The sequence below is a fragment of the Haemaphysalis longicornis genome, unplaced genomic scaffold (genome assembly GCF_048455015.1).
Source record: "Haemaphysalis longicornis isolate Haplotype H1 unplaced genomic scaffold, Haemaphysalis longicornis Haplotype H1 scaffold_12, whole genome shotgun sequence".
Taxonomy (NCBI): Eukaryota; Metazoa; Arthropoda; class Arachnida; order Ixodida; family Ixodidae; genus Haemaphysalis; species Haemaphysalis longicornis.
This window is the reverse complement of record NW_027526225.1, coordinates 62,668,404-62,693,609: the sequence shown is the minus strand read 5'-3', so window position 1 is coordinate 62,693,609 and position 25,206 is coordinate 62,668,404. Positions and strand designations below refer to the sequence as shown.

General features: G+C 47.1%; 1 protein-coding gene across 1 annotated transcript in view; it reads left to right on the top strand.

Moving 5' to 3' along the window:
* The window catches only part of LOC144162739 (neuralized-like protein 4), an 88,191-nt gene that overhangs the window by 43,107 nt on the left and 19,878 nt on the right, over window positions 1-25,206 (top strand). Inside the window, exons 2-9 of the mRNA XM_077693377.1 lie at window positions 2,836-3,073; window positions 9,134-9,244; window positions 11,235-11,404; window positions 12,862-13,066; window positions 17,870-17,980; window positions 19,175-19,344; window positions 20,621-20,665; window positions 23,448-23,679. Of these exons, the coding sequence (XP_077549503.1) occupies window positions 2,836-3,073; window positions 9,134-9,244; window positions 11,235-11,404; window positions 12,862-13,066; window positions 17,870-17,980; window positions 19,175-19,344; window positions 20,621-20,665; window positions 23,448-23,679 (1,282 nt within the window). The remainder of the gene's footprint in view (window positions 1-2,835; window positions 3,074-9,133; window positions 9,245-11,234; window positions 11,405-12,861; window positions 13,067-17,869; window positions 17,981-19,174; window positions 19,345-20,620; window positions 20,666-23,447; window positions 23,680-25,206) is intronic.

Genomic DNA, 25,206 nt, shown 5'->3' with positions numbered 1-25,206 from the left:
ATTGACACAACAATGGAATATCTCCAACCTAGAGGACTAACATGTGAACCTACTAAATCTGGCCTTCTCGTTCTTCGTGCTCGCACTAGGGGAAGAAAAGCTAACACAACTCCCGATCCCCAGGTCAGCATATCCGGTGCTTCCGTCCCACAAGTTCCCACGCTTCGCATCTTGGGAGTTCCATTCCATCAAGACGGATCCGGGTCAGCTCTCCTACCACAGCTACACAAGACAGTCTCCCAGCTGACGCATCTCATTCGCCGTATCCGGGGCTCCTCATATGGACTGCGAGAGTCAGACACATGTCACCTCGTACAAGCCTTGCTCACCAGCCGTATCACTTATGGGACCCCCTTCGTCAATCTGAAACCCCAAGAGACTAGCAAGTTGGACGCCCTCATAAGAAAGACGTACAAATCAGCCCTCAGCCTGCCTACTTACACCGCGAACGAACGACTCATGAAACTTGGCCTCCACAACACCCTGAATGAACTTATCGAAGCCCAGCGCGTATCTCAGCTGCAAAGACTTGCCCTCACCCCCACAGGCCGTCAGGTCCTTCATAATATAGGCCGAACCCCGCCCCTTGCTCGTCTTAACCTACAGCGCATCCCCCTTTCCACTCGGCAACAACTCAGAACAGCGCCCATACCCAGGCACATGCACCCCATTTACAACCGGGCACGAAGAGAAGCTCGAGTACGCCACCTCGAGAAGCGTTACGGCAATGACCCGCAGACCCGTTACACGGACGTTGCGCATCCCTCCCCCAATTCTCCGGCTACGCTTGTCACCCTGGACATTTCTGGCAACACCCTTACTGCGGCAACTTACCGAAATATGCCTACACCCGAAGCCGAAGCCCTGGCCATCGCCCATGCCATTACTACACATCGAAATCAGCCTTATCTCACCATCATTAGCGATTCACAGCAAGCCTGCCGCCTTTACCAGGCCGGTCTCGCCCCACAGCAAGCCTTACCCATGCTACGCTACCTACCTCCGGACCTAGAAGTGACCATTGTATGGACTCCTGGCCATGCCGGCCTGGTTGGGAATGAAGCGGCTCATGCCGCAGCCCGCGATCTGCACTGCCGGGCACTCCCAACTTCAAGGACCGACACTGGTTGCTACCCTCCCACCACTGAAGACACGCTCCCTGCCCTTGATTCCACCTTCAGTGCCATACTGTCCCACTACAGGCACACACGAAGAATATACCCCCCGCCCCACCCCTCCCTCCCAACACACCACGCCACGCTTTATCGCCGCCTGCAAACTGAAACCTTCTATAATCACCCCATCCTACACCACATCTCGCCGTCCCTTTTCCCCTACAACTGCCCGCACTGTCACATACCTCTCACGACTTACCACCTTGTTTTCTCTTGTCCTCACCACCCTAACTCCATCCCATCCACCAACCCTGAGCAGTGGGAGTCCGAGCTGACCAGCTCAGCACCAGAGCGACAGCAAGCCCTGGTGCAACGAGCTCTGGACGCAGCTCGGACTCGCGGCCTCCTGGACTTGGGAGGCTGAGCACATCGTGGTGTGCACAATAAACGTTTATTCCTCCTCCTCCTCCCCCCAACTCCTCCCCACCTGTCACGAGTTAGTCAGCTTCGGTGTGAAGGTGAGGGGTTGAAGCTCCTACCTTCAACTTTCACTGCGGGCAGCGAGCCCACTCAAGATATATTTTTTTTTTTCATGTGATCGAGCGGGGCCCCTGACAGCGGGGGGCCCGGGGCTGCAGCCCCCGTAGCCCCCCCCCCCCCCCCCCCCCCTCCCCTTAATCCGGCCCTGTCGCCGCTTGATGGTATGGGAGCGAAATTCTTAGTTGTCCGTACTATTCGGGACGACAAAAAAGAAAAAAAGAGGGGACACGACAAATATTTCGTAATGTTTTTCTTTACTTTTTTTTTCTAGGGCCTCTCATTTCTAATGCCGAATAATTGAAGTTCCTACGTTTACATGGAGCACTGACCGTGTGCCGTGTAGCAAGAGTGTTTGTATTTACGGGACGAAAGGCGGAGCCGACCACAACGGCTTCTTTTTTTACTATTTTACGTCAAACCCTGGAAAAGTAGTAGTACTAACTGATTTATTCAGAAATAAGAAGCGGAAAGTTCGACCAAGGAAGGCCTCTGGGAAGGCGAACCCCTCCTCTCGTGCAAAAAAGGGTTCGTGGACGTTATCTCTGGAGGGCGCGTGGATAGCCCGCTTTGACAACGCGCTTTTGTTCAGGGTAGTTCGCACTGTTTTGACCTGCCACCCCCGGATCTGACGACGTGAGTTCCCCGCGACACTGCGCGTCGTTCGACGCGTTTGTCTGTCTTCTATACTACTACTAAGTGGTTCAAGAGAAAAGGAAAGGAGATGCACTGGGAATATTATTGAGCCCAGCTGGGGGCTCACCTGCATACAACCCTGTGCGGGGGGGAGGGGGAGGAGGGGTATATAAAGATTAGAGAGGAGAAAGGGGGTGATAGTCTTCACAGCGAGAACGCGGTAGCGCCACCGGTAAAAAGAATGCGTCTGGCCTCCCGCCAAGTCAAGTTGCTCGCGCGTAATTCCATTGAACTTCAAAGCTCGCTTCCGTCGCGGTTCCTTTTGTACAGCTGCTTGTGGTCTGCGGTTCCTCCCCCAAGCGACATGGAAGGCGAGGGGATCTGTTTGGGGTGGGGGAGGGGGGCCTAGAAAGGGAGGAAGTTGAGGCGCACGCAGGGTAGTCTCGGGAAGGGTGAAGGACCCACAAAGCGAGGACGGTGTTGCTGTCGCGTACACCTGCGTTCGTGGCGTCGCCCATCGAGTGTCCCGTTCCCGCGGTGTTCGCAGCGTCCGGCGACGCTCTGGAGGCTTCCGCCGAGGAGGACGGCTGCGCGGAGAAGGTTCGGCGGATGAGTCTCCACGAGGTGCACGGCGACAACGTGCGGCTCAAGGACGACGGCAGCGGGGCCCGTCGCGCGGACGGCTTCCGCAAGGGCGTCGTCTTCAGCGCCCGTCCCGTGGGCGCCGACGAGAAGGTCAAGGTTCGCGTCACCAGCTGCTGCACGCAATGGAGCGGCGCGCTCAGGTGGGTTGTACCGCCGCATGGTTGACGGAGGACGTTGTGGCGGGTGGTGAGACGTGTGCTGAGGAGGTCGTGGATAGTGCGACTGACGCCGCTATCAAGGATACGACCGCACGCATCCTTCAGAAGCATCGGTTGCTAAGAAGCGTCCGCTTGTCTGAATGGTGTCGAGGTACCGCCAGAGGCTGTAGGTTAATTCCCCATTGATCCCCATTTTTCCGGGCTTCTTATTTTATTTTTTATTTTTGCACAGACGAGCTTTTTTGGAGGTTTAACACCGTTTGTTATATTTCTATGCCCTTTTCTTGGTGAAGTGGATGGTAAATTCTAGTTGGCCATCGGCAAAGTGCACATAAAACACTGGTCTTCACTTCGGCAGCTCACCCTTTCAAGGTAATAAGTCTATTTCCCCACATGCGGTTTTCTGATAGGGTTTCGGGCACCGTTTAAAGATAACTCTATCGGCGTTGGGTGGAGGGGCATGTTTTAGGTCGCTGTCGGCACAGCCGTGGATAAATACATGGTTAATATTTTGGAAACTAACGAAGTCGTGCATGTTTTGATAGGTCACGCGGACCTACGCTTATTCAGTGGAGATAAAACCTTGAGTGCGAACATAATATTCTGCGCCAGAAAGCTTACACAATCGTTTTTCTCTGTGAGAGACCAAACCTGGTTGAAACAGACGGTATCACAAGCAAGTTGTGCGGGAGTTTTTAAGAGCCTGAGTAATGAGTTCTGTGTCATAGAAACATTTGACAAAGACTAAGTTCGATCAGTATAGTAAACAGTATTTAGTAGCCATTGCGGTTAGTCAGTGAACGTTTGCGGTTAGCGTCACTAAAGCCTTTATTTAGTGACGCTAGTTGCGGTGTAAAAATCGAGATAGACTACTCTCGGTTTGGTTCAAGTCAAAATAAGATTGCTCTCACCGTGAGTTGAGAAGGGGGCGCGAGTTCTGAACCTAACGCTAGCCACAGCATTACTAAGAACTATTGTCGGTTGCCTCATAAAGATGCCGGGTGCCAGATCGGGCTATGTTTAGAGCTTCAAACCGATTTTGATTGACCCGTGGTCTCTAAGTGGTAGAAAACGGTATACCCGCCTGCTTTCTCATAGCAACCGTGCCGGCGACCACGATGGATGTGTGTGACTTCAAAGCTTGTGCCCCTTCAAGTGGCATGGGTTCCCAGCAAAAAATAGCGTACTAACAAAATAAACAGACCCTTGTCAGGAAGCGTAGCGTTTTGTCGCCCGCTTCGACCTCGGTGGAACCGCGAACTCCGACGGTTTCCGACGGCCTGTTGAAGGGCTAATCCTTTAATTGCGCCAAGGGGAAGCGCTTCTGTTCAGGCGCTCGTGGAAGTTGCCGATTGCTCGGCCAGGAAATGGTCGTCACGTGACCCCTAGTTCACCATACCTCGGCGGCCGAAGACAAGTGGTGGACTGTGGATACCGGCGACGTACTCGCCGGCCAGTCTTGCCTCGCGCTCCATGGGCTGGCATGGATCAGTAAAAGCGCAAATACCAGAACGCAAAAATGGGTGTCAGCGCCAGTGGCGGATCCAGTGGGGTAATAGAGGAGGGGGGACTCCTCACTCCCAGGCGTCCCTGAAAGTGGCACTCCCAAGTGCCCTCCCCTCTCCCCTCGGCTGTGCGTCAAGATACCCGACCTACTTACCCACCTCTTTGGAAAAAAACGTTTCGGATTGCATCAACGTGGTGGGAGAGAGACGCTCGTCTGTGGCGGCGCGGTTTCACAGGAGTTGGGGGCGCGGGATGCGCGAACTTTGCCCCGAAATGCAGCTTCACCGCACAGCGCGCTGTGCCGTGAAGCATGCGTCGGCACCAGCCGTCATTGCAATCTTTCCGCTTAGCGGCAGGCGCGACATCCCCGCCCCCCGTTTTCTCTCCGGTAAGCCCGCTGTTTACGCTGAGGGAGGCAAACTGATACACTAGTGCGTTCGTTATTTGGATAAGCACGACGCATTGCACAGTATTTTTTTGGCTTAGATAGAAGCATGTATATTACTTGGCCAATATTGCGAATAATACGGTAAATATTTTTTCCTTTGTTTTGTGAACGTGAACATTAATACTTGGTTTTAATTTCTCTTTTCCCTCTTTGTTTCTTCCTCTCTTAGTTTTAGTTGTAGAATGAAGGTAAACCTTCTTAGATGAAGGACAGACCATTTATGCCTAGCTCTGGTCTTCTCTTCGTTGTTTTACATGGCTGCAATGTGTTATTTTTCACTTCTCTGAGGTCTAGTTTGGTGTAGCTATTTAAAGCATTGCCTATCTCTAGCTTTTTTTTTTCTTGGGGATTGCTCTGTCAGCTGTGATGCTTTAATTCTTGGAACGTATATTTTTCTAACTTGTAGAAAAAATGGTATGTTCAGTATTGATCGAATGTTGGGTAAAAGCCACTTGAATTTTTTTTTTGTTCACCAGAAATGAAAAATGGCAAATAAATAGTGTTTGCTTAGAAATCTGCTCCCAAGCAGACTTGCACTGCTACAAAATTTGCCTTTTGGTGCTCCAAAGGTGCTCCAAAACTACCCTTTTACTGCTCTAAAGCTGCTCCAAAAGCCTCAAGCCCACTTCCACCCTTGGCTTGGGTGGAAGTGCTGCGCCATTGGCGCCAAGCTGCTTTCCTGTGCCACCATGCTCCTGGTGGCAGTATTGGAGTAAGGCACCGTAAAATGTGACGCAACACTGAGATGATGTTCAATGCAGTTGCACTGCGCAGGGAGCAGTAGGTACTTGTTCGTTCAGCTGTGTCAGTCACAACAAGGCGTGCTCCGGCGGGCCCTCTAACAGACTAGTGCTCTCAGTCACCCGTCACAATTTCCTGCTCTCCAAGTGGCGGCGCTGTCATTTGACTTCGGAGTGAACTTGGTATCCGTGGAATGCACAGAATTCACCCCTAAATGTGGCTTCACCACACAGGGCGCTGAAATGTGAAGCACGCGTCGTTCATCAGCAGTCGTTGCAATATTCCCGTTTGCTGCCGAAAGCAAGGACTAAAAAATCATGCACTCTCGATGGTTGAACGCGAAAATTTCTCGTCATGGATTCTTTGGTTGGCCAATCCCACGCTGCGAGTATGTTCTACTCTGGAGGTATGCAGTTCTCCTGGTCTGCGCGTGTTAGGTGTCCATTAAGCTGTGCGTATAAGATATTTTGCGCATAATAGATCAAGAAACACCATGTTTTCACCACACCTTGCACAGCAAAGTCTGTGTAGCTGCACCTAATTTCGCACAAAACACTCATTAACAACCTTCTGACAGCTGGATTAACTTGGTTGGCGACCGGATTAAATCGGTTAGCACTTAGATTAAATTCAATGGCACCTGCATTAAATTAGATGGTGTTTGGATTAATGTAGGTGGTGCTTCGATTAAATTGGCTTGCCCCTGGATTAAATTGGATGGCGCTTGGATTAAATTGGGTGGGAAAAACCTGTAGTTCATTCAGACTTTGGCACGACAGGCCCATGCCAAGGCACTTGCTGTACGCTGGAGTACCGTACTTTCGCGCGTATAACCCACACCAAAAATGCGAAACTTTCAGTGGCAAAGTAGGTGTGCGGATAATACGCGGGGTTTTCCCTTTAGTGCAGCTTCATGGCAATGCGCGTTATGGCGTGAAGCTCGTACGCAGTAGCACCGACTGAGCCTTACATGGCAGCAACTGCGCAAATCATACAGGGACAATGAAGAAAACAACAAGGACGAGCGCACTCTAGCAACTGAATTTTATTAGTGCATTGTGACTTTCGCCTTGCAGTCACTGTATTATACTTGCTAAACATATGCTCTTTCTGTCTACATAGTATGTCATGTGTCGCTTGAGCAGTACCTCTGGCGCAGCCTGTCGTGTATCACATGTGCGGGCAATACGCGAGGATTTTTTTTCTTTTCCGGCGTACTGAAAGTGCGGGTGCGGATTACATGCAGGGGTGGGTTATACGTGCAAAAATACGGTACGCACGTCTCGTGGTTGAGCGACCCTCTTTTTAGCGTGACGAGACAGAATAAAACGAGGTGCCCCATGTTAAAAACGAAGAAGCTACCCACAAAATGGCCGCCTGGGGGGCAGGGAGGCTGGAATGGCGGTCGTGTCGGCAAATAAACCCAGCGCCCTGGCCAGGAGTTTGTGACCGCGAACATGAAACCTGTTGTAATTAGCCTTATGTAGTGGATCCAATGAAACCCTTTGGCCGCAAGTCATAAGATTTCATACCATGGTGAGATGTTTCCACTCTTAAGGGCACAGGGTAAGCCCTATACTTCCCATGTATTTTTGGCCATTTTGAGGTACATTTTTCTCAGCATCTAATTGAGGTATCTACATAACATATATATCATTTTCTTTCAAATTTTGTGCTCTTTTAACTGTACTAGAAATATGAACATTCTTAAAAAATTCAGTTTTTTATAATTTTTTGTCCGTTAGTACCTAAATTTTGGCATTATTTTAGTATTAAAAGTTGTGTACCAACAAAACTGTTTCGTGCATATTTTCAATTCTAGTACAGCAGGTGTGACAAGTTATGTAGATGACAGGGAAAAAATATCAACTTGTTGTCTTGGAAGATATAGGAAATAATTGTACCTAGGTAAGAAAAAAACATTGTTTTGAGATAATTGAGTTTAAAGTAAAAAAAGAAGTGAAAAACAATACTTTTTTGCCAGAAATACCACTGGAGCCATTTATTTAAAAAGCAGCAGCTTCATAATCGCTGTCAAAGTCATATTTTTGCTTTTCACCCGGTCGTCTGTCCTTCCTTAACTATTTTGTGCACCATCGCACAGATCTGTTCACAAAGTATTTTGCTTGTGGTCAACCTCTTTAAGCCACTTGATGGTGGTGTTGCGCCCAGGTTTTGGTCTGAATGATTTCGAAATACTGGCTCATGCGTTGCTTCATCATTTAATGAAAGAACAACACCCAATGTTGCAATCATTAGAGTGTGAAGCCCAAAAAGGATGTTTTTTTCTGCGCAGCTTCACAGGGCAAATGTGGAAAAAACGTGCAACAGGGTCTTTGGATTGCCCTCGCTGAAAAATCAGCTATGCAATGGTTGCTAAGCAATTTCTTAATACGGCTGGTTCCAGAAAAGCATTTTGATCTGAAACTGGAAGTTTTTTGATGAAAAAAATGACAATAAACCCTCAGAACATTCTTAAGAGGATGTGGGCACTTACTACTTGCTTACGGGAAAACTGCGTTTTAGCGAGAAATAAGACATTTTAAGGCAAGTGTGAATATGGAAAATGTGCACAAGGGATTGAACTTCCCCAATTGCTAACAAAAACAAAATGTCATTTTTTCAAAATTTCGCCTTACCCTGTGCCCTTAAGCCTTTTCGCCCCCCCTTCCCCCCTCCAAAAGAAAAGGGTTGTAAACAAAATAAAGAAGCCGCCGCAGCTCTTGGATTCCCCCCCCCCCCTTTTTTTTATTTTGTTACATTTTCAGTCTCTAGTGTATTTTGTGTTGACAGCACTTAAAGGAGTTCACTGCCGCAATTATTGATGGGCTCGGCTGGATACAGAAGAAAGTCTGCTCCTGCAACTCTCTCTCTCTCTCTCTCTCTCTCTCTCTCTCTCTCTCTCTCTCTCTCTCTCTCTCTCTCTCTCTCTCTCTCTCTCTCTCTCTCTCCCTCCCTCCCTCCCTCCCTCCCTCCCCCCATGCACACACTGTCAGAAAATGTGGCATGGAAAAGGCTCTAGTTATTTCACAGGAGAGGTCAGGGCTCCTTGGCCAGCAAATTGTATGACTTCTGTCATTATAGCTCCCACCTCAAGCACCCCCACCCACCACTGATAAAGAAAGCTCGAAGACCTGACCTTGCTTGAAATCGCATTTATGCTCTTCTTTGGCTTTGAATTTTCGTGCTCTGCTCCCGCTGGCCTTTACTGTGGTCTCTGCCCTGTTTACGCAGAGTGCATCTGAAACTTCACCAGATGTTGTCAGGACGTCTGGTGGAGTTCCATATGCACTCAGCGAGACATCTCCAGTGACATAATTTCCGGCGGGATGTTTTTTCCCTCGCAGGTTGGGCTTCACGGCCCACGACCCCGCCACAATGAAGGGGAACGTGCCGTCCAGCGCCTTCCCCAACCTGAAGAATACGCCGGGCAATTGGGTCGCCAAGCTCGAAGAAAGGTACGTTACTGCACCAAGAGTCGTTGCTACCTTATGTGGGACCCGCTGCATTGGCTGTGGCTGAAGCATTGGGCTGCTGAGCCCAAAAATGGAGGTTAGATCTTAGCTGCAATGGCTGGTTTTCAGATGGAGGCAAAAGAAATAGTCAAAATGCCGTTTGTCAAGATTTTGGGGCTTGTTAAAGATCCCCAGGTAGTCAAAATTAATCCGGAGCCCTCCACTATGGCGCGGCTCATTGCCCAGGCATAGCTTCAATGCGTTAAACCCCATAATGTGCGATCTCTTATACTACCACATTGGCTTGCATGCAATGAGTTGAAAGTGATGGAAATACTTTAAATACATTCCTCTGTAATTTTAGGGGCGAAGCTCTTTAGGGGCTCGGGCTGTCGGCGTCTCATGACAGTACTAAAACGCCGGGACACTTGTTTTCCAACGCCTTGCACTAGAACATTTCATCTCCATGGGCAAAAACTTTTTTTGCATACTAAATAAAACACACAAAAGCACTCATTTTTCGTTTGTGCTTGCTTGCCCGCTTCTATGTCACTCCGTACTCACTTTGCAGTTTCATTTCGAATTTCACTTCTCCGTCTTTATAATTGGGATGCCACGTATATCAGCGCGTGACGTGTGGCAACAGAGACATTTTTGAATACACTTATACACTGCACTGTACTCACAGGTACTCACCGACGGGGCAGAAACTTGGAGGCTCACTAAGAGGGTTCAGCTTAAATTGAGAACTCAGCGGGCAATGGAACGGAAGATGATAGGCATAACATTAGGGGACAAGAAGAGCGCGGAGTGGGTCGGGGAACAAACGCATGTTAAAGACATATTAGTAGAAATTAAGAAGAAGAAATGGACGTGGGCAGGACTTGTAATGCGAAGGCAAGATAACCATTGGTCATTAAGGGTAACAGAGTGGATCCTTAGAGAAGGCAGGCGTCGCAGGAGGCGGCGGAAGGTTAGATGGGCAGATGAGATCCAGACGTTTGCGGGGATAAATTGGTCACAGTTGGCACAGGACCGAGGTAATTGGAGAATAATGGGAGAGGCCTTTGGCGTGCAGTGGGTGTAGATAGGCTGGTGATGATGATGATACACTGCATGCTTTGCTCCTCCTGAGGTTTCACGTTAATGGAGATGACAAAGTTTTTTTGTATCTAATTGTTCGCATTTCCTTCCTCTGGTGATCACCTAATGGTTTTGTTGGTTTTTTCGTAAATCGAATATACCAAAATTAACTATGTTTCTATAAAACTTACAGCAATGTGGAAAATATGAAGATTGACAATTTAGGAATGTTGTTAACTGCAGTGTTATGCCACACGTGTGCTCTATCGGCAACACTAGCAATTTATAGTACGCATGCACAAACACACATTGTGTGTGGGAACCCTAGGCAGAGCTCTATTGTATATGTGCAGCTGAAGTCCTTGAAAGGTCCTTCCCATTATTAAAGATAAAGCCCCTTAGGGGCTGGGGCTGTTGGCGTCTCCTGCCGTCGTCAGAATCGTCTCACGTAGTCACAGTACTAAACACAGGGAAACTCGTTTATGCCTCTTGCTAGAGCAGAATGCGTACTAAAAAAACACCGGGACACTTGTTTATGCCTTATGCTGGAGCACTTCGGAACGTGTACTACAAAAACATCGGAACACTCATTTACACCTCGTGCTAGAACGCTTCGTGCTTCAGAGACAAGATACTTTTACAGCAAAGCTGTGTACCTGTACCCCCCAATGGTTTCATATTGCGGGCGAAAGCTCCAGGGCACCAAGAATACACTTATACACTGCACGCTTCGCCCCTCCCGAGGTTTCACGTTAGTGGGCATGGCCTTGGATTTTTTTTTCCCCGGTCCTCCATTATATTTTTCTTCAGCTGCTGTTGGGAAGGAACAAGCAATTATTTTGTTGTTACTAGCCACACTGTGCCTACGACTTTTTTTTTTATTTGTATTCTTGTATGGTTTTTTTGCCAGCCTTGCAGCAGAGGGGACCGAGCTCAGTTTCTGCGTGACCTACAAAGGCGACATGATTGTTTGCGTCAACGACGAAGAGGGGGAGGTCGTCCTGAGCGGCGTTGACACTACGAGGCCTCTGTGGGCAATGGTGGACATCTTCGGCAACACGACGGGCATCGAACTGACACGTGAGTCGTCGCCTGACGGCACGCATTTTGTGAGGTGGAAGCCCCGAGTGCAACGTCCTGTGTGAAAACGATGTTGTTGTGGTTGTCGTCGTCTGGTTCATAAAATGGCAGCCGCTGCAAAAAGTAAATAAAAAGCACGTCCTAGTTTATACGCAATTTGTACCCGGGTCTTTAAGTTGGGAGTTGATGGCATTGCCACTGAGCTATTTCTGCGTGCTTCTTGGCACGGGAATGAGTTGGCACATGAGAAGAACAGGGGCGCCTCAGACGCACGCGCTGGTTTCGGGAAAGCTGTGGTGGGCGTTACTGGTCTGCTTCTTGAATGAGCTTGCATCTAAGGATGAAGGAACGAATGTAAAGGAAGAAATGCAAATACAATGGGAGCAGCAAAGAAGTCTTTGATAGGTATCGCCAGGCCTTAGCCTTCATAAGAATTTTGCCTACTAATCATGCTTTAAATGTTCTGGCTGCCTGGTTGTCTGGGTTTCTGCCACCCCATCACGAGTATCAATAGGCGAACATGTTTTCCTAGTGCTGGCATGGGCGGCATGGTTCATACGAGTGAATGTTGCTTACCAAAAAAAAATTTTGAGTACACCTGGTGCCTCAATTTTGAGTACATAACCTCTGCTAGCACCGTTTTTTTTTAATTATTAAAATGGACATTGCATTGTTGCTATAAAAGCAAGTTAAAGTTGCCACGTGTATATCTGGTCCGCATCAGTGCCCAGATAGCCGGACTGGCAAGGCATCCAACGTGTTATTGAAAAGCCAGGGTTCGGTCCCCACTCTGTACGAGTTTTTTTTTTTTTACTTTCTTTTCTATCGTACAACGAAGACATACTATATGGCAACTTGTGATTTTAAGGGTAAAAATGAGCACAATAAAAGGCATGTTTCACGAGACGTTTCGTACGGGGATTGTCAATCCTCCAGAATGCTTCGACTGTGCAACGCAGCAGGGTTGTGTACACTTGAAAGAGTAAACAGTTGTGAAAAAAGAGAGAGAGAGAGAGGAAAGAGAGAAGTGACTTGCAGCTTGTGTGCAGAGAAAGGCACAAAAAAGGAGACGGACAAGACCAAAGAAAGAGGTCCGGCATTCTTGGCCTCTATAGCATGTGCAACGGGCAAGTAAAAATGCATGCATGTATTCTTCCCACCACCGGTGCTTCAAGAAAAGGGGTTCCTGTTTCTCATTAACGCTGCTGTGGGCAATCTCCGTGTAGTGTCATACAATGTGTGTGTAAAACTCCAGACTTTATTCTTATCTTTTCCTGCCTTGGAACCCGTAGGCACCGGGTTCGACCTCGTGTTCTGGCAAGCGTGTTTCGCTTCATTTTTCAGCTGCGTGAGGAAACTGTCCTCGCACGCATTCGCACACAGAAGATATTAAAACTGCAGTTTGGATTCTGCTAGAGGCCTTTCGTGCCTAAAAGTGTCTTTCGGTATCGTTCCAGTGCCGGATACGTCGCCGGACCTGGAGCCTGTCGTCTTCCACGAGATCTGCGGCGCGAACGTGCGGCTGGCAGAGGAGGGCAGGCTGGCGCAGCGGGTGGGGGACTTCTGCAAGGGGGTCACCTTCAGCTCGCGGCCCGTGTACCTCTCCGAGAGGCTGTTTCTGCGCGTCAAGGAGTCCTGCACCCAGTGGAGTGGCTCGCTCAGGTGGGACCAGCACTTCCTCCTGATACGTCAATTTTGGGTCTCTGTCGCACACTTAACCCTTTTACTCCCAGTGTTGCTCAGGAGCAACAACTCAATGTTTTTTTTCTCTCGCACTTTGTGGTTTTTTTCGACATTTACACACCACCTATCGACAGACAAAGGATCCTGGACCTTCAAAAATTAAAGAAGAGAGGGCAGCACATACTTCCGTGTGCTAAAAAAATATTGTCTACGCCTGTCAACTCGAATCGAGCCCTCAATGGGCTAGTGACAGGTGACCGAAATTGTGCAATTTCGTTGGTATCTCAAATGATAGCAATACAAACTTTACGCAATTGTCTTCACTTGAACCATGAGCCATGGTGATCAAGGTAGCTCTCTTGTTCAAGTGATCTATGGGCAGCCAGTGCCCTGTGTTTCCCAGTGTGTCTTAGTGTCCATTCTAATGAACCAAATTTTTTTTACTTCATATTTGTGATGTCGGAAGTCCTTTTAGATCATTAAAAGCTTCTCGTACGCTTAAGCAAAATAACAAAGTTTTGGGCATCAAAGGGTTAAAACCAAGTGTACGGAGTGAAGAGGTGGCGCCCACTTATTCCTGCTAAATCCAACTGTTAGGTTTAGGCACTCTGTGTGCACGGGGTAGCAGGTGTCTTCCTTCGAAAACGAAAATTTAAATAGCCTGCAAATCCTAGTGAGCATGCAGACTACGGCCTGCCATGTTGTTTGTACCCTCCCTTGACTCTTTTTCCTGATGGAGTCATGGTATTTTTTGAAAAGGAGTTGGGTGAATCTCCACGGGAGTAAGCAGGGTGTCAGTACTGGGACAAGCTAATGACTCTTTTTATCTTGGAGCGTGTTCAGTAAACCAGCGACAGCAAAGCAGCAAAATGTAAGCATTATTTGAGTGCAGTGTGAGATTAATGGCCGCTGGTCAAAAAATACGAGATACCTAAAAACAAGGTGCATGGTGGTTTCATCCCTGTGGTGTTTGTAGTTTTCGAGCCAGCTTGCGTTAATTTTGTAACATACTGTTAACCCGTCCTAATAAAAAATCACTTGAGCCACGAAAAGGGAGAGAGGGGCAACATGGGAAGAAAGGTAAAAAAAAAAAATCGTGAGCCATCCCACTCTGTGGAGTTGAATGACCAGCAGAGGTTTCCAGCACACGACATAAAGGTGACACGGAATTTAAGTGACCAGTGAGGGAAAGTTTTGTTTCTCTGGAACGTTGATGGCAATCATCCCAAAGTGAGACATAAATACGCACACGTACCTTTATTTTGAACTTGTTGATCTTGAAAATGGTGCGTATTGAAACTAATCCACTCTAATGCTCTGTCGATAAGTAATCTTAAAATGCATGTAAGCGTGACAAATAAGCTTGAGGTCCACATCATGTTTTATATGCTGTGTGACTTTGGTGGTGACCATGTATGCATGTACGCATGTTTGGTGGTGACCATGTGCTAATAGGTCACACACTGGGAGTTTCGATTTTCATTGCTCACACTATAAAACGCCTCACTCTTCAAAGACGTGTGTGAAACCTTTCCTCGGATATCGAAAATATGTGGTGCCCTACCTATAGGTGCTATTCGCTGAAAACTTTAGCGGTCAATTTCTTCGCCTGGCAACACTGGAAACGGCCACAGACATGGCCGATGCCCCAAGGACACGGCGCGGCTTGGGCCACTGCGCCCGCACGCCGAAGAAAAAAAAAAAACACCGGCGTGCGTCATCTGCTCCGTTCCAATCTGATTCTAAATATTGGCGTCGACAGAGATGTTATTAATAGCACTCACGTTGAACTCGAGGGAATACTGTGCGTTCGGTGAGGTAGAGTTAGTAACGTGAAACAGTCACGTGTTTCACAGTCGTGCTCAGCATGGACAAATACTGCCATCCTGCGGAGCCCGACGTAACGAGTGACGGCGCACCACGGCCGGGCTAGAGCGGGGGCACGCGCTGTGTTGATACGGCCTTCGCAGCGGCGGTGGCGGCGGTGGCGAGAACAATGCAGCCCCGTCTCGACGTAAAGTTCCGCTACCAATGTGCCCACACTGCTGCTCTAGCCCGGCCATGGGTGCACTCACACGGTTGCACGGAGAAGAAGAGGGGTGCCTGATCTGCGGGCCGTGCGCACAACGTCGCCTAGCAACAGACGCTTGGCCACAGATATGGCGGCGCACACTTGGTTGCCTGCATTCATTCCGCGCCATTGAATACCGGCTATAAGCTTTGCTTGGAAACGGAACATGGGGGCGCACGGGTCTTTGGCAACAAAAAATTGCCCCAGAAAGCATTTTTTAGGTATCACTTTTCTCTTTGTTTTCAGTCTGTCCTCCTGAAAGACGGTATTTGAACAGAGCCAGGTACTTTTAAAATCCATACAGGCACAATTTCGACGAAAAATTAGTAATTTTTCCACAATTTCCAACTTTTTCACCACAAGTGGTATCGCAGCGATAGGAAATTCTTGAGAGCTACATCTCGGCATGTAGTGCAGCTAGAAATGCCATTTCTTTTGCAGCATGAAGCTGAATGTTTAAACCTTGCAATAACGGTAACAGATTTTGCATTTCATGTTTTTAAAATTTGTTTATTTATAGCACTATTTATACTTTGTTAGCAAGACTATTTCAAACCAAGAAGTTTGAATTGATTTAAACTTGCTTGTGATTGCCAAACAAAAAACAAACTGCTTCTAACATTGTTTTCTCTCTAACTTCTAGTATCTATTTATACCTTGTCAGTAATTTTTTTGTCGAATAGTTCCTTTTATATTGTTCTCATGAATAATCGATAAGGTATTTAATTATCTTTGAAAACTAATTACCTTATTCTTGGCTTTATTCAGACCCATTGAAAGATGTCTGATCATAGTGGCCAGAGCAGTCATCAAAACTTGCATGCTTAGTCCATAACTTAGTGGCCTTGTCAGTTTTCCCCTGCGTAAGCCATTGTAGGGGGGGGGGGGGGAGGGGGGGACTCTATGTTAGTTTGGAATAACTGAAGCTCTTGGTTATTCTGCTCCATCATCTCGTGCATACGGCCATTTGTGTACTTCACATCCATCACAAATACAGTCTGTGCAACCATGTATCGAACATGCTACCGTGGGGCATGTAAGGAACAGCATGAAAGCCTTCTTAAAAACACATGGTGCTCGAATTGCACACGGCTGGCTCTGTCTAAAGAGCACTTGTGTCAAATACAAAGCCTCCATTGCCATGAATGCATGCTTTGGATTGGGCTGGTGTAACAAAGACTGGTTTTAGAGTGCTGTTTTGTGAATCAAAGTGATAACACAGTTTTCAAGGGCTTATTCCTGTGAATATTTTCTAGCATTGCAGTTTGTTTTTGTGCAGCTATTATGAAGGTGAGGACTTATTTTTGGGCATGGTTCCAAGCTTGAGAGTGGCTGCTATCAGGTTCGGTTGACATGGAGATCGTTGAATGTACCGTATTTACTCGCATAATCCTCGCACTTTTTTATCGGAAAAGTCAATGCGAAGTTAGGGGTGCGAGAATTATGCGGGGAAAAAAAAATCCGGTGCACAGTGTTGCCAATTTGCATCCTGCCAATCCCGCTAAATGTAGCGGTCGTTTTTTGTATATGTAAGCTCAGTGTTGCCAACATAAGCTATTTCTTTTTATTTTATTATTTACAACATAAACAGTCTCCCGTCGATCAGCGATCATAAAACTGCCGCCTTTGCTTTCTGGCGCGCGCCTTACCTCGTCGTCGTCATGTGCGTGCCCTACCCCAGTAACGCACGTTGAAATCGGTGACGCCGAAGTGCCTGCCTGCGGCGTGGTTGCCGTGTTCGATTGCGTACTCTATCACTTTCAATTTGAAAGCGGCAGTCTCAATAGCGGGCACCAAGCACAAAACAAAGATCAAAAAGTTCTCGAAATGGCAGTGAGCTATCCACCATTGACGCGAGTGATTCACTGACTGCTGCTGCTCAACGACGGGACCACGACGACGACACGACAGCAGGCTGCGCGAACGCCGTCTAGTTGCGCGCATGCGAAACCGGCTCAAGGACAGTGTGAGTAGCTTGTTAGGGCGCCTGTTAGGGAGTAGCCATGCAGGTTGTTAGGGCGCCTGGATGGCCTTGGATACACAGCGCTCTCCGCCGAACGGAGAGGCGGCGAGGGAGAGCGCGTGCACCATGCTGGTTTCGCGAGCAGGACTTTCGCCGCTGCAAAGTTGGGGGTGCGAGGATTATGCGAGGAACCAAAAAATCTAAGTTTTGGTGGCTCACATTAGGGGTGCGAGGATTACGCGAGTGCGAGGATTACGCGAGTAAATACGGTAAATCTACAGGCAGGAACTTTTGTTTATTTGTTTGTTTATTTGATACCCACAGCGCCATAAGGCATTACAGTGGGGGGAATACAGCTTGATTACAAGACAGAACACAAGCTCAATTTGCAGTAAGCACAGTACAGCCTAACCAGCAAGTAGCAAGTTCACTCAATACACAATGTAATGCAGATTTACAAAAATGTACGAAACATTGTAGCGGGTAACATACAGTAAGACGAAAAAAATACAATATAACGGGCACACAAATAACGGGCACACCTTTTATAACAGGCACACAAATGCTTGGGTGCTTTACAGGGTAATTTTGTACTGGTCAAGATGAACCAACTGCTGCTGTGTGTAAATTATTGCTCCTTTTAAAGTGGTTCTACTATACAGTTACTAGATTTTCTGATGAAACGAAATTGTCGAGTTTAGGGTTTATGAATGCTTTTTATTGAGGGTTGCTTCTTCTGTCACTATAGGCTTGGTTTCACGTCGAACGACCCTGCCCTGTCACAAGGCACTCTGCCGTCAAGCTCTTACCCGCATCTAAAGAACAGCCCCGGAAACTGGGTCAAGGTGTTGGACGAAAGGTACGTGGCAAAAACCGAAGGCGCTGCCAGCGTTTTTGCTGCGTCTTCCTCTTCCTTTTTTTTTTTTTTTTCTGCAATATTTAAGCAGGAAACCAATAGTTTGTTTTCGCAAGTTGCATGCAGCACAGTGGATGCTACATTGTTCTCAATGATCCGGCCGCATCAGTGCATCTAACTCGCCGTGATATTTTACGGTGGGTGGCTGAAAAGTGAAACTAGGCACTGGGGCCTTCCTTGAAAGGACTTTCCCAGCCACTCACTTGGTCGGTGTAACCGAAAGGCCCCAATGCTTACTGCAGCTTATCGTTAGCTGGCCACCATATACAGTATGTAGCATGTGAAATACACCACATATCACCATGTGCGGTATTTTAGTGTCTGAGGTGGCTCTGCGTTATGTTTGAGTTCCCGTGTGTCCAACAAGCCACCAGGCAGTGAAGTTGACGCTGACAGTTGATACATCGCTGTAGGCTTGCATGAATCCACCTGGTAGCTGCCAATTTCGGGAAGAGTGGCTCAAGCGCCTTGCCGTCAGGTTGTGTGCTCATTGGGGTGGAACTTCGAAAATTCGTAGAGCTCATTGCATTAGGCCCTTTGTCTAGGTTACCGCTTCAAGGTTGCTTTGATTTACAGTGACTGACTGTCCTGAACAGTTCTAAACATGGATTGAAATTGTTTTTTTCCAATGTACTTTCAGGGTAGTCCTTGGACTGCCCATGAACTGTATGGGACTGGTAAATCGAAGGGACGTCGTCGTGTTCTATTTCTCGTCGTCGCGTTTGGAGTTGCTCACTTGTTCAGTGACTCCGAAAGTGAAAGGGATATAAGGAAGGGTCTGGTTAGGATAATTAGGATAATGTTGAGATCTTGTGAACTGCACTCCGCTGAACAGAATGCTCGCTTTTCCGTCATGTTATTTGCCGTCAGGCCACGCACCCGATTGGCACCTCGTTAAACCTTTCAGATAAAGCTGGGAAGTTGTTGATTGAGTTCGCTTGCTTGGCAACCAAACAGTACTTTCTTCTCATCGCAGTTGCCCTATATGCATGGAAAATTTCTGTGCCTCTATGAACACTCATGTGTTAATAGAGGCACAGAAATTTTCTTATGCTTTATATGTTGAATGCCTTAGGTTGTGAAACATTTGACAGCACTCAGCCATAAACACTTTTGCTGGTATGCGCTTCCTCGCAGCTACGCCAAAGTAGACAACCTGATTCACTTCTGCGTGAACGACATGGGTGAAGGGCTGATCGGAGTCAATGGCGGCGAGGAGAAGGTCTTCCTCAAGGGCATCGACGTCAGCGGCAACCTGTGGGCTCTGATCGACATCTATGGCAACACAGTCACCGTCGAGATGGCGGGTATGTAAAAGACAGTCTCACCGTTTCGGTATGCCTCGACTAGAAATCCACAGCCTGCAAGTAACTGTGGTTTTTGTGATGTGCGGTGTCGGTCAGGCATAGTGAGAGTAGAGGACGACGGGTTAAAATAGAGGACAGGAGGGTGCTAACTTTCAGTTCCTTTTTGGGATTCTTCTGTGGTGCCGTTGAGTCGAGTTCCCCTTTCAGTGACATGCTCGGACAACTCTATGGTTAGCCTGTAACCTCGCTGGAGATGCTAAGCAGAGGAAAGGAGTTGAAGAAAAGCAAGCCTTTCCTGCATTCCTCAATTTAGTTCACTCGGAGTCCCTCAACAAAGCAGTAACATGCACAGTCAAATGAACCTGAGGCAACGCCCTTTCATTTTCCTCTTTTAGCAGTAACTGTTTCCTCTTCTTCGTGGTACTGGATGCGTGAACAGGCGAGGCTAAAATACATATCTTGCTGCCTGTATAGAGGCTGTCTCTCCTACACTATCTGCCACTCAGCAGTATTCTGTGGCCATACTTTACACATCCATATAGGTTATGCAATGCAAGTCGTGGCATAAGTTTCTTAAGGGCTCGGGTTGAGTTAATTCAGTCCTGAACTTTAGTGTTAACTCCTCAGTAAAACAGCTTAGGATATGTGAGCACAGGTAAAAGCGTGCAGTTACATTAACTTTGTTGACCTTCATTACTTCCCATAATGATTTTCTCCGTAATACCATACATTATTGCATCTTGTTTGGGGCTGTATTTGGTACCAAGTACCCCTGATAGTGCTTGTGTGATTCCTTTTTTGCTGTGTTAACTTTTACCAATCGGTTGCCTTGTCCTGTAATATTAAACCATAGTTAGTGCATTAGCAACAATGACCTTCTTTGTTCTAAAGGACCAAAGTGTTTAACTGGCTGTAAAAAACGCGGTTATGTCTGTAAAATAAGTTACCTCCTGTCCTGCATACTTATTGGGGAAAACGGGTGGCTGAATTGAAATGCTATAATCTGGAACAATAAGTCCCGCACCCCAAAAATTTTGAAACCCTTGCAATCATTTAACTGTTGGCTAAAATAACCTTTTCTTAGTTAACGGTTCGTACACCTCGTCTTATAATATTCAAACAGTAAACAAAATAATTAGAGCAACAGATACGATTGTGTGAAATAGCGAATATTGTGTTTATTAGTAATTTGTTTAAGCAGTGTTGTTTTAAATGTGATGTTCTTGTATATCAATTGTCATGCTTGGCATTGTCCTGTCACACTTATGTCTTGCAGAAGATGAACTTGGCCTGAACAACAAGGAGGAGATCCTTGCGAAGGGTGAGCATCTATGCATTTCAAAAAAGCTATTTCTGTTTGTTTTATCTCATTATCCTTGCGTCATCTGTATTTCAGTATGTAGTACTTGGTAACTGATAACATACCAGGTAATGTCATTCATTGAGAACAAATGCAGGTAGCCATTTTTCTAGTCAAGAAATAAGGGTAGTAACTCAACATCGAATGGGATTTCTCAATTTCAGAACCCGCCCTGACAAAAACAAGGGCAGGAATTTTGGTTTTGGTGTCAAGCCTCTTTTTTTTTCTCTCGCCGTGGAGTGACAGCATGGAAACTTCGAAAATACATGCATTGCTGCTGCTGCTGTAGTTTTTCCAAGCAATTACAACGAACTGCTCAATATTCACTATACTTTGGTTGTGTTGCATTTCTTTGCCTCATCATGCTGCAGTTTGTTAAACGAGTAACGAGCTAAGTTTCACGAGCGAAGTTAAGGGGGGACGCGGCTTTGAACTTCGGAAAAATGACCAAAACATCGTTTTTTTGAAACCCGCATATTCGGCTTCTATGTTTCCTATTCTGTGCGTCTGCAAAGTTTTTACGCTGAAAAGCGTCGCAAAATGGCATAAAAAATACTTTTGTCAGGCGCGGTGACAAACTATCAGCGCAAAAGGGCGAAAAAACGGCAATTTTCGGAGCGCTCTATCTCCGCAACGGTGCCACCGGGCGCGGCCATTTTGATATGGTTAGATCGGCCGAGCGATCGTTTTTCCGGTTCCGCTCGTCTCTTTTATCTTCGTTCATTCACAAACGCACAAACGGCAGAAAATAAACGACGCACAAACGAAGCTAGAAATAGATGCTGAAGCGCTATTGGTCCTCCGGAACGACGACCCTCCTGATTGGATGTCGCGGGCGCAACGCAAGATGGCGGCCGCCTGAGCTGCGTAGCGAGCGGATTGAGTTCATTTTCGCCGCTTCGCTCGGCCGAGTTTCTGTTCAATCTGTGGTATTCAACACGGACGTTATCGCGATGGGAATGCCAGAAATAACGATCCAGATTACGGGAAGTTGTGTGGCTCGAAAGGCGGAGGTCATCGAACGCTTCGTGTTGCGCGTGACTCTACCGTCGCCAGACCCCGGAGGGTGACGCGGTGTGCGCGCTTGCGATAGCGGTTCGTGAAGTGAACTTTTAGTCGGATTTGCGATGTTTACACGCTTAGTTATTGCTGTGTTTTGACTGTGGGCTCGCTAGCCTTAAGAAAGAAACGGTCGACGCGTCAAACGCTGCGGCGCGCACGGCATAGCCGACGCGCATTGGAGCATCACATGACTGGGCAACCGGTTACGATTGAACGCCAGTAGTTGTAATTAATGCCTGCGACGTTAGTTTTAATCTTAAAAGCGACCTGACCAGCCATATCAGGTATAATCAAAGCTCGATATGTCGCGGTAAGCGTGCGCTGCGATGCGCGCGAGCCATATCGCCTTTCTTGCGCAATGTTTCCCGTGCACTTGTAATTTTCATGCAAACAGGTTTGAGTTAGTAATATAGGAATAAAATATGCTCTCTGCGTTAAAAATGTACGTTACTGTGGCAGCATTTAACAGTGATTTTTTTAGGCAAATTATTGATACCATTGCTCAGGGCATACTGGCTGTGCTGCGAGAAATATTGGATGCCTTGAATGTCAAAAGCAGTAAAAAAAAAAATATGCTCTTGCATTGAAGTTGGGAGTTATGCAGAATACTCTACCAAGCTTCAAAGTAGCTCACTTTCAACCTTGTGGTATGCAAACTTTTGGCAATGAACACCTGCACTATGAGTACTAAGTTGCTGTGCCAGGCAAGATAAAACATGAAAAAAAAGCCAAAAATGTTCAAATTTAAGTTAAAAAAATGCTTAACTTGTTGCCATGGTGACACCACTGCAAAAGTAGGTTGTCCAGTGCGATACAGCCAACCAACTAACCTACTTTGCATTGAAAGCCCATTGAAACCCATCTCCCCTCTGTTTGGTTTGCAAAGGGGGGTATGTACTCTTCACGGAGGAGCTGAAAATGATGTTTTCTGGAAAGAGAAAGGCTGAAAAGGCACTCCAATTTCAAGGCAAGGCCTTCCAGAAGCCCCATGTTCAAAAGGACATGAAAGGCTACAACCTTGACGACTTTTGATATGTGAAACCTATGTTGCAACTTCGGAAGCCGTTTTCTCAAAACAGTTTTTTTTGCCACCTGTGTCGCTTGTCCCAGGGATTTCTTCGTGACTGCTGGGTCTATTTTGATTCCGTTTCTTGCATTACATTCCTTGATGAACTGTTCAGGTCGTGACACTTTTAGTTTTGCAGATTTGTTTTTTGTGATTTTTTTATTCAAATAATCGTTCACAGTTGACATGCCTGTTGCACATTAACCTCTAAAAAAATGAACACTAAAAAACATTGTGTTGTAAAAAAAAAAATTCTAAAACTGTCACGACCTCGTCCATTCATTTGGGAATGCAAAGCACTTCGAACAAGTTTTCTATCGTGTTTTATAAGCCGCTCAAGCTCGGTACAAGCGGAACAGAAAGAAAATTTCATCCATAAAAAAGTTATCAAAATATTAACTTCAAATTTTTGTGGTGTTATCACAGAAGCATTTCCAGTTGCTGTGCCAATTTTCATCAAAATCCACAAAGAAATAAAAAAGTTGATTTTGAAAGCCACGTCCCCCCTTAAACGAGCGAAGTTTCACGAGGTTTTATGGCGAGAGGGGACAGTGCTGCAATCAATGCCCCAAAAAGCAGCCAGGGAGCGTTATTCTGTCAACGTTGCCATTTCAGCGCGGATGAGCCTCCTGGGGAGTGGGGCGACGGCGTCGGTGTGCGGGCAGAAGCCGGTGTCGTTCCACTACGTGCACGGAGACAACGTGCTGCTGGAAGAGTACGGCAGGGTGGCCCGCCGAGCAGCCGACTTCTGCAAGGGCATCGTTTTCAGCAACCGACCCATTCCACTCAGGGAACGGGTGGTCTTCCGCATCGCCGAGTGCTGCAACCAGTGGAGCGGCACGCTGCGGTGAGTGCTTCCCCACCCCTCCCCACCGTCTCTCCCAATCATCAGCCTCCTGTAGCGTTGCTCCTCAGCATCGTTGCATCTCTTTCCTGAACGCATCCCGGTGTCCTTCCCAAGCGTGTCGCGCTACTTTTTAGCCCACCTCCCTGGCATCTTTCTGAAACATCCTGCTTTCGTGATCTTGTGTGTAGCCGGTTACTATTTTTGCTGCTGATCCCAAAAGCGCGAGTTTGATTCCTAGCACCACGGCCATTTTTCTGATGGAAGCGAAAAGCGAAACGCCTGTGTGATCTTTCGAGATTTCGGCACACGTTAAAGATCCCCAGGTGGTCAAAATTGATCCAGAGCCTTCCACTACTGCGCGCCTCATCGCCTGTGTAGCATTGGCGCGTTAAACCTCAATCAATCAAATCGGTTGCTCACTATACACCAGTTGTGAAACCTGGTATCAAAAACCTGTTCTTGGTTGGCCCCCCTGCGATGGGGTAAACGGCGGCAAGCACGGGGCAAGTGTGCTACCCTGCCATCTGTGAGCAGAAAGTTCTAGTACTCAAGTGCTTCTGGCTGCCGCTGTAAGTTGTGAAAGAAATTGTGGAAAGAAAAGCAAATGTCGCAAAAAAAAACGTCGCCTAGTTTGAAAAGCAGGCTTTATTTTATTAAGCTGTGTAACTAGGCAGATGTTTAGTGAAGTTAAGCTATTGTCCACTAGGTGCCGCACCAATGCACTTGCCTCCCCCTCATCTCCAACAAAGCAAGGCTGCTTGCACTGCCCTGATAGTGAAGCAGAGCTTCGCAACTGGTGTGTATACAGTTAAAGCTGGATATAATGAAGTTGGCGAAACTTCAGTTTTTCGTTACGTGCAGGTTTTTGTTACATGCAGGTTTCGAGTAAAAGCTTGCGTGAATGAAGTAGAAACGAAACCAAAATGCTAGACATCAGCGATGGTGAACCCACCCTTTTAGGATTCATTGTACAGTGAAAAACTGCGTGATTTTTGCCAGTTGCTTTCCCACAAGGTGATTCACTGCACGGCATTCCAAAGAAGCAAGATCACTCACCCACGTCGTATTCACAAACATAACTTAAAGGGGCCCTGAAAGGCATTTTGAGCACACTAAATGAACTAGCGCAACCGTTAGATTGGGTCGTCAACGTCCTCTGTGCCAAGTATTACTCTTTTACATGCAGCGGAAAGCTCACACTTTTGTTGCAAAGTTTGTCGTTTTTTTCTCAACCTTCCCTTCGTGTTTTTGGACGCCGCCATCTTCACATGTCTACATCATCGATTCCCAGATGTTCGTCATGAGCTAGACATCCTGCTATTGGGCGGCTTTTTCACGCACTTCCGGCAAAGAGATGAGTCGTCTGCTCAGCGTCGGCTCGCCGGCTGACCTGCCAGCGGAGTGCCAGAGTGCTTGGACATTTTATGACAAACGAAACAAGTGTAAACAAACGCTTAACCGTTTGTATTGAATGCAACACGGCCATAACACGACGTGGATATTCTGTTACCTGAGTATGTTCCATAA